General features: G+C 41.7%; 1 protein-coding gene across 1 annotated transcript in view; it reads left to right on the forward strand.

Moving 5' to 3' along the window:
* The window catches only part of NBAS (neuroblastoma amplified sequence), a 578,163-nt gene that overhangs the window by 421,087 nt on the left and 147,057 nt on the right, over window positions 1–10,019 (forward strand). The window contains exons 46-47 of the mRNA XM_018558184.1: window positions 1,306–1,508; window positions 3,348–3,360. Of these exons, the coding sequence (XP_018413686.1) occupies window positions 1,306–1,508; window positions 3,348–3,360 (216 nt within the window). The remainder of the gene's footprint in view (window positions 1–1,305; window positions 1,509–3,347; window positions 3,361–10,019) is intronic.

Consider the following 10,019-nt stretch of genomic DNA (forward strand, 5'->3'; position numbering starts at 1 on the left):
TATATAGATATCCGTAATATAAACCATATGTTTATAAACGTTTAATATTGACCTCAAAGCATTATGGTTTGCTCCTAAATTAACTCCTACTTGCCAGAAGAATCTTTACCTTGGTCAACTGCTACCCCATCTAGGCATAGTGTACTTTCCTGTCTGTAAGAGAAAGTATTGCTACTGAAATCTGCGGTACTATATATAAATATCAGATGGACACTGTGGGGACAGCCAAAAAAAATTGGCAACATGGGAACATTAGGATTTTCATATTTCGACTGAAGATGAATATGTTCTTAAACATTATATTTGCAACTTAAAGTGATGTTAAACCTAAACTTTTCTTTTCATTTTATAATTAAGTAATTAGCAGTGCCAGAGGTACTTAAATTTCCTTTTTTTTATCTTTACACTTTTGGATCCCCCTGTTTTTTAGTTGTCCCCGAACCGCTAACCCCCCACCATCACCGTGTGTGGTTATCTCCATCAGCTAGCCAGCTGCCGAGGAGACACCCGTGCGTGCTCGCTCCCGACTGTTCCCGTACCTAGCTGTGTGCGTCCACATACACACACACACATTCCCTGCTCTCACAGTCACAGTTTGACTTACGGCGGAAGGAGACTATGGTTCCTCTGCCCTCAGTACCCTCCCCCAGGTCCAGGAAGTTCAATGATGTTGAGTATAAGGAAAATAAAAACGCCATGCCTTTAGTACTACTTTAACCTCAACCTTTGATTTATCCATGCAGTAGTTTCACTTAAATGTCGACCCTTACAGCAGTTTTATATGTCACTCTCCTACTTTGCCCATTCGAATAAGAAGTCTTTTGTAAGCTCAGAGTTATGACTTGGAACTTTGACAGGGCTGAGGACTTTCTCCTTGCATCCACACTGAGTGCCTGAGCAGCCAATGGGCCAAGCACAAGCACTGCTGATTCAGCTGCCTCAGCTGGCAAAAATACCCAGTACTTGCAGGTATGGAGGAACATGTGACCTTCTCCCATGTGACAGTGCTCGAGTTTAGAAGTTAAATGCTAGATCTGAGCACCGTCTCATGGCTGTGGGATTGATGTCACCACTATCCCTAGCATCCGACACAAGCTGACACTTTCATGGAGGAATCCCCGCTGATATGTGCTGAACGTCCTTTTATTGAGACGCTAGGCAATCATAGTGACACAGTGCAACAAGCAACGTTTCAGAACCGAACATGATCCCTTCATCAGGCAAACACAGTGACCCGTGGATCGATTATTGCATGTGTTCCTTTGTTTCCAGTCCCATTGACCAGTGTAATTGTTCTCTTTTCAGAATGGTGTGCGGCAATACTCCTATTTATATGACCTGTCAAGGTCAGAGAAGGAAAAGCTGAGGGATCTAGCAGTTACAATGTGTTTAGATGGACAGCCTGTAGACACCATTCAGAAGTTACTGGAGGTAGCTGTGGGAGATTCTGACCTCAGTCCAAAGGACATTGTTCAGTGTTCAACGCAGAGAATCATTGCTGTGCTCAGGTAATCTTTCTCTCCCTTTCATTTATTTATTTGGTGGGCACTTACTGTATATTTGTGATGTATTTTGTAGTTTATAAAACACTAATTTACAACAGATAGTCCATAGTTTACAGTGTAACGTTTACTCTCAGGTCTTGTTCACACTGTTATATTTGCATTAACACGCATTGTTTTAAAGCTCATCGCCAGGAAGAAATGGGGGGAAAAAACCCTCCCACCCCAACCATAACCACATTTTTATTTAACAACCCCAATTACTTCTCTCAAACTTTGGTCATGTGGCACAATGAGTCCCAGGTTTTCTGCTCTAAAGCATGGGAGGCCTGGCTTTAAGGCAGCCCATTTATTTTGCATGGGCTCTCATGGGCCTCAATGCAAGAAAAGTTGCACCTGCAATTTTTTGGCAATGCAGTGCAGAGATCATTCTCATCTTTGCTTTGTGGTGAGCTATAGAACACTGTGTATGTGCACTGAGGTGCAATTAGGAATGTATGGCCATGCACTGTAATGCACATAATAAAAACATTACTGGGTGTACCAGCAGTAGACCACATTCATGTTATAGAATGGCCTATGGTGTGAACAAGCCCTTATGTCATTGGCTCAACCTTACAGGCACACTCACTCCTATTTGAACTTGAACCTATATTCAAATTATGTTTTTGATCCGTGAATAAAAACTGAATGAAATTCCCACAAACATGGGCAGTTGTCTATGGCACTTGGATACTGGGGGAATTTGAATACTGGACCTCAATAATGCTGTGGTCTAGGCAGTTCTAGTGAATCCCCTGTTCTTGTCTTCAGATTGGTTTCTTTGTGCCCTGGGGGAGGACCCTGAATCCTAAACCCATGCTAAGTGCAGGTCTATGCCATCTCCCTCTATGCACTTAGCCCTAGCTCCATCAATCAAGTGCCCAGCCATGTGCAACCCTCTAGCTTTATCAACATCTGTGTTTTATGAGGACCTGTGCCCAAACAATCAATGTAGTTTATATGCAATCATTAGTGCCCTTGCACTACTTAATTCTTGGTATATCTAAAGCAGATTGCACAATATTATTGTTACATGTTAGTTCTTTGGTACCCCAAATTCTTCATAGGCGACGCTTTAAAAGCCTTTACAGGTCATCAGTTTAGAGTTAACTGTGAACAATGGCCCTAAAATTATTGTTTTCACTCTAGCATGTAAGGTAATTCCCAACAAGTATGGCGCAGTCATTCTTTAAAAAAACAAACATATTTCAGTTAAGTGTACATATTGACTGATTCATGTATCAATTATGCATTATTTAGGTGTGTTTTCTGTAAGTTAAAGGATATATAAATGCAATTCCAGAAATGTAATATATTGTAGATTACCAGTCCTTATACAGTATGTTGTGGCTGCATTAGTTTTTATTTTCCAGACTTTGCAGCGAGTATAGAAATTACTTGTTGACCTTGCCAGAACTGCCATTTCCAAGTCACTTTCTCTGCGCTGCACTAAAAGCAGAAACAATGTTATCTTCTTTCTGTAAGCTACTTAAAACCAACATCCCCCTGGTAATGGAGATGAAGAGAGGAAGGCTTTTTAAGTCCTGCCTATTTACAGCCATGGCTCCTCCTCTGACAGAGTGGAGTAGTGAATCCTAGAACAGGAAGTGTGTTATTTACAGGATCACCAGGTGAAAATGAAGGGGGAAACAAAGAAAACTAATGCAGCCACCACATCTAAGAACTGGCCAAATGCAGTGCATTAAACGTTTGTTTTTTTGAGTATAGATACCGGGGGTATCCTGGGCTCTGCTACCACTGCCTGCAGACCAGGATGGCCATGGTGGGTACTGGCTTGGAAAGCGGAGGGAGGTCAGCGAACATCAGTAAACTGATCTCCCCTCCGGTTCATGAACCCAGAAGCAATGGTGATTTTGTCACTTCTGGCTTCTGAGCTGTTATTCCCAGCCACTGTAGCTGATAGAGAAGTTGATATGCATGATGTGTTCTTGATCAGCTTCACTGTGATTGATAGGTGACATTAGGGGTCTAATTGCCCCCAATGTCTCCTTATTAGGGGTCTAATTGCCCCCCAATGTCTCCTTATAGAGGACCTGTCACCAGCAAAATGCTATCACATGGGCGTATATCAACCCCCTATGTTATAGCAATAAAGTTAAGTGTAAAAAGAAAACGTTGAAATGGTTAAATTAAATAACTAAAAAAACTGGTAAGTACGCATACACACATACAGACGTTAACTCTTGTTAGGCGCGCCTACATATGGAAGCGTCGAATGCGCCATACTTGTTGGGAATTACCTTACATGCTAGAGTGAAAACAATAATTTTAGGGCCATTGTTCACAGTTAACTCTAAACTGATGACCTGTAAAGGCTTTTAAAGTGTCGCCTATGAAGAATTTGGGGTACCAACGTTTTTTACCATTCCACGGTTGCACAGAAATTTGATGCTTGACATGTTTGGTATCTATTTACCTGACAGAACCTCGTCTTCGATATTTTCCTGAAAAAAATAGTATTATATTGTGCTTGTGTGCACTAAAATTTATTTAAATGCATTTTTTACTGAAAATTTGGGTTTGATAAACTATTGCCCTAATATCGTGTGACATAAAAATTGCAACTGAGACCATTTTATTCTACAGGGACTCTGCTTCCAGAAAATATATAATTTTAGGGGGCTTTAAATATTTTTTGGGCCTGAAATGTGAATTTTAACAAAAAAATGTGCAAAAATAAAATGCAAAAATGTCTCTTGCAGTGAACAACGCCGGTAGCTTGTACTGTGCTTTCTTCTCACAGTGGTGGTTCATTACCATTAGAGTGGCCCCTAGGAATACACAGTAAGGGGGCATAATACCTTAGCAGCACAATAGCAGGCTGGTGCTTTGTGAAACCGATCCCTATTGCCACCTTACATGTATCTGCATTATATTGCATGTATCAAGTGAACAACATGTGGCAATGCAAGTGCCGCATTCATTTTCAGCACCGTGAATTAACCTTCTGCGGTCTTGGCCGGTGTCATGACTCCATGTGGCTTTTTACAGTTGTGTTTACTTGCAGGGCTTTCCAGGACACAGTAGATTATTACAATACAAGCCTCCTGTGTTCTGCAATATGGAAGGACTGACCTAATTAGCCCCTTCAGTGCTGGAGGGAAAAAGATTAATCACCTTTAGGCCTCTTCAGCACTGAAGAGTTTAGAAGATGGATAACTGTCACCAGTGAAGGAAAGAATCTACGCCAGTGTAAAAAAAAAAAAGAAAATATTCAAACTGACTGAGCATGACGTGCATTATAAAGAGGGCCAAAAATTGCTTTAGAAACTCGAGTGTACCAAATAACAGAACAACACTCCCACTCGAAATAAATTATTATGAAAACTAATTACAGCAAAGAATCAATCGCCCGACACAGCACCAAGCTAATGAACGCTGATATTGTGCAACTTTTTGCCTTTTTAAAGTTTTTTTTAGTGCAAAAGCAAATAAAAAACAAACAGTCCATCTGTGTGATTCATTCATATCGCTGGAAGTACAGAATATCTGTTGATCTGCTTCTGACTTCCTGTATGCACTACATACACCCAGACAGTCTGGGTTTTGGGTCCTGTATGTGCTGTGTCCATATTTCAGGCCAGCTGAAATCCGGACACAAGATATCACGATCTAAGGGGTAAACACGGAGTCCTGGTGTTCCTGCCAGTATGCAGCTACGCTTTGTGCTCAGTATGGGTGTAGACCTCCGCTATGCCTGGGCTCTGATGTTTTATATCTTTATCTCTCTCCATCATACACATACACTACAATCTACCACATGTGCAATGCTGAATTTATACACTCAGAGCCAGGATTGTGGGGGTTGCAGGAGGAACCAATGTGAGTTGTTTTTTTTATTTTGCCCTTAATGTCTCTCATGCCAAAAAAAACATGGATCTCAGCAGACCCAGTTCTGCAGTGTATGGCTCTGAATCAGGGACACAAGATGTCACTACTTGCTATCTCTCTTCACTCTCTTAGCTATATGTCCTCCTCTCTCTCTCTCTCTCTCTCCTGGCTGTCTCTCCTCTCTCTCCCCTGCCTGTCTCTCCTCGTTCTCTCTTCTGGCTGTCTCCCCTCTCTCCCCCCTGGCTGTCTCTCCTCGCGCTCATGACTATCTCTCCTTACTTTCTCTCTCCTGGCTGTCTCTCTTTACTCTCTCTCCTGGCTGTTCTCGCTCCCTCCTCCTCACTCTTTCTCCTGGCTGTCTCTCCTTGCTCTGTGCCCTGGCTGTCTCTCCTCACTCTCTCTCCTGGCTGCATCTACTTGCTCTCTCCTGGCTGCCTCTCATCACTCTCTCTCTCTCTCTCTCTCTCTCTCTCTCCAGGCTGTGTCTCCTGGCTGTCTCTCCTCACTCTTTCCTGTATATTCTCAAAATACAAATTGTTGTGCATGAGTGCTTGTGTTGTGCTTGAAGAAACGATGGCGACCCTCGTATGCGCAGACAACACAGTCAACCATTGCTGCTTTGGCATTCCACCCAGAGTGTCATCCCTGCCTGCTGGACTACAGAACTCCTACTATCCCTCTCAGTCTAACTCCATCTGCATACATTGACTTCTTCCCCAGTAAAATAGGGCTGCTGTCTTGACTCCAGATAACCTCCCCACCCACTATATTGGGAAAGGACTCTTGGGAGATGTAGTTCTGGGAATGTACTAATGTTAAAGTGACACTAAACTCAGGAGTTAAATCTTAAAAATACATTCAAGTACTTTAACTAGGGATGTACAGACACTTTTAGAGTACCAGTGCAGATACTTCGCATTTTCATGAGAACTACCAGGGTTGCAGCGGTTGCAGCTGGGGCCTGGCTGTGGCGCTCCACCACTGTCCTGAAATCATTAGTCTGTATTGCTTTAGAAAAATTGTCACATGACAATAAACAAAAATGTATCGTTACTCGTACTTTTAAGTACTCGCAAGTACCAGTACTCGTACTCGCAAAACTGGTATCGGTGCATCCCTTTATTTATAAAAACAAAATCATACATTAAAACAAAGATGTACAAATCCCAGGAGCTCCGTGTGCTCCTTACAAATGACAGCTGCCTGCTAATTTTTGAATTTTTCTCTAGTCTAGTCTTGGAGCTCAAAAGTATCGGTACACGTACTCGTACTTGTACCGAGTACTGTACTTGGTATCTGTGCAACCCTAACCTTAACTATTAATAGGAGTGTATCACTTGGCTGAAGATCCTCAAATCATTTCTAAATTGTTTCTGACACTGTCCTTCCTTCTGGGGGGTGACTACTTTTGTTCTCCATGGTCCCTGTGTGTGTTGCAAAGTAGCCACCAATCCAAGCTCATTCCCGTGTCGATCTGTTCCCTATTGCTGATTTTCTGCGTTTGGTTTTGCACTATATGTAGAGGTGGTCATCTTGGTAGAGGAACATGACTTTGCTTCTTCACGGTAGGAGGAGAAGAGGTGTAGATAGCACTGATCCACACAATGTATCCTTACACAGCAGGTCCTCAGGTATAGATTTATCTCCAGCAAGGAGAACACTGAGCAGCATAGTAGTGACCTCACCAAATCTCATTATGTATCCCCTGAGACTGGCAGTCAGAGGCACACTGTAGTACAGCTCTGAGGCTGCAGACGGGAGTGTGCCACCCCAATGGGGCATAGAATATGTTGTAGAAGTTAGTATAGATAGAAGTTTTACATAGTGTGTTTGCCTATATATTTTCTCATAGTTAAATCCATGTGTTATCCTATGCTGCCATCTAGTGGCCTTTTGTTGCAATGTACATGTTTTTCTGTAATTATTCCTCATGTGACGATGTATTTCCCCCTACTGTACGCCCCTTCCTGCTTCCTGTGTGCAGTACTTCCTGTGTCATGGCCACAGCTACTAGCCACATGTAACAAGGACACACATGTAATCTGCACAGTACGTAGGAAAGGCATCATTTTCTGACCGCACAATACTATCACCATTCATCTGCTGTTCCTGTTATCTGCTGTAACCCCTGATGTTAAAGAATAAACACCTCTTTTGAATGAATCGGTATTGACGAGTTCAGCTATCTGACGAGGATTGTCCGCAGTGAGTATATCTGCTTATACAGGCCAGGCATAGAGGTCTCAGCAAGGGATATATTTCGCTATCACAACGATCGGAGTCAGAATAGGGAGTGTTCAGGTAAAGTAAGTGCACAGCTAATTGTTTTAGAAGAAATTCAAGACAAAAGTAATTATTTCAGGGTGATTCGTAGGCACAACTAACATTTCGAGATGTTCCAAGTGAGATAGCAAATCTTCCCTTCTTTTATTTCAGGTCCACTTCAACTTTTCTCAGCTAGAAAAATAATTACTTAAATTGACCTTTATCAGATCCACCTACTTTACAAAACTGATTAATTCTGATTAACAGCGCAAGATTCTAAAACAAAATGGATATGCAGCCGCCTTAATCCTTGTAAGCACATTTGGCAGGAATGGGCTGATGAGTGCAGATACGGTGACCCCATGGGCAGTGCAAGATTTCCATTTATCTCCGTACATGAGCACTAAACTTTTCTTTCTTTAATTGCTGCTAAATAAAATGTTACTGAGCATAGCTCACTTCTTTCATTACATTATCTGCATGACATCATTAATTTGTTATCTGCTCAGATAGGCACGTAAGAAAAAAATAAATTTTGTATTGGTTTACAGGTGTACACAAATGGAAAATGTACCTGCCAGGGAGTAGCAGGGAAACGGCATTGAAAGTGCCTTGTGCCGTCTTTCTCTTTTCTGTTTTCTTGTTTGTGTTTTTCACCTTCCAGCATTGTTTTGTCATTGCAGATAGCTGTTGTTCTCCATATTGTTTTCTGTTCTCAGGGCAGTCCCTATAATGAGCTGCTGCCTCAGGTGGCATCTTGGGGGGGGGGGGCAATGTTTGCAGTATGCCTGCCATCCCCTTTCCAGCTAGATTGTCCCAGTTTGCTAAGAGCCATCCACATTTCTCTGCCCAGCTCTTAGCAACCTTGGTTGCTCTACCTGGCATCCTTCCCAGCTCCTGGCAACCATATCACTTATTGGCAGGAGCTCAGTGGCATGCCGGGCACAGTGTCCAGCTGAGCTCCTGCAGCCAGTGATGTCACTGATTGGCAGGAGCTTGGCGGGAAGCCTTTTTTTTATGTCCCATATTTAAACATTTTCATTTGATGTGTACATTTTTGACATGACATGTCTTGTTTTTGTTTAATATATTAAACATTAACATATTTTGTTTAATTTATTAATTTTTTGCATTTCATATTTTTACATTTTTCATTTCATTTAAAAAAAAATTTGCACTCCATATTTTTTGTTTTTTCATTTGATTTATACATTTTTTTACACTCCATATTTTCTTGTTTCTTAATTTGATTTATACATTTTTTTCATTCCAAATTTGACTTTTCACAGACATTTTATGACCAGATTTGCAATTGCTTCCTCTACTGGTCATCATTATATCTGAAAATTAGTGAATCACTTTGCAAAATCAGCTTGGCACACATGGACGATTTTTGTATCACGTTACTAAAATTGCATGCCATTATTAATAGTTTGTGTTGAGCAATCAAACCCTACACATGGGGAAAAAGTGGCTATACTAGCAATTAATCACTAATTATCGCACAATGCTATACATTTGCACTTGCTTTTAAATGCAACACTACGTAGATGGCTAATTTTGGGCAATTTTAGTAGTGTGGTGGCACTACAAAAATCACCATTGTGTGGCCAGCAATAAGCACAGTCTTTGGTTTCCAGTAAGTACAGACCTAATCTGTAGATTTGCACTAAAGGAGAGGAATAAAGCACAGCCGTTGTGCAGCTCTGCTAAGCAGAAAGCAGAGTCTGCATATGTAACAAACAAATATATTTGCCCCCATATAAACAGTTCCAGGCACTGTAGCCAGTCTTTACTGGCTGGGGATCAGGTAAATAAAAGACCTTTAGAAAGGTTCCCAGACATTAGGAAGCCGTTAACCCTTACAGGGTAACCCTTGTAATTAGTGAAGTATTCCTAGAAAATTGCACAAATTAAAAATGAATCCATTACAGTAGACGTTGCATACATTGAACTTGAAGAATGTTAATGATAGTGTCACATTTAAAGATTGGGGCAGCTATAAAAGGCACAAATGAATGCAGCTTTGTATTCACTATCACCTTCCCGTCGGCCATACACATATATGTGGCAGCACAGCCCGGGGACTTTAACACGGGCCTGGTGCAGCTGAGATAACGATGCTCAGAGCTCCCAGCACAATGACTGACCTTTCACCACGTATGATCAGGAGATGGTAGGACTAGCTTTCCATCATGCGTTGGTGTCCCCCCTTAAAATTCCTACCAGACCTAAAGGGTTTGGTATGAATTGCTGGGGAACTGCACGCTTTTTGTTTACCCCATTATTATTACATCGGGTTCCCCCTTAAATTCCTACCAGATCTAAAGGGTCTGGTATGAATTGGGGGGGGGGGGC

The sequence above is a fragment of the Nanorana parkeri genome, unplaced genomic scaffold (assembly GCF_000935625.1).
Source record: "Nanorana parkeri isolate BGI_ZX_2015 unplaced genomic scaffold, ASM93562v1 scaffold324, whole genome shotgun sequence".
Classification (NCBI taxonomy): Eukaryota; Metazoa; Chordata; class Amphibia; order Anura; family Dicroglossidae; genus Nanorana; species Nanorana parkeri.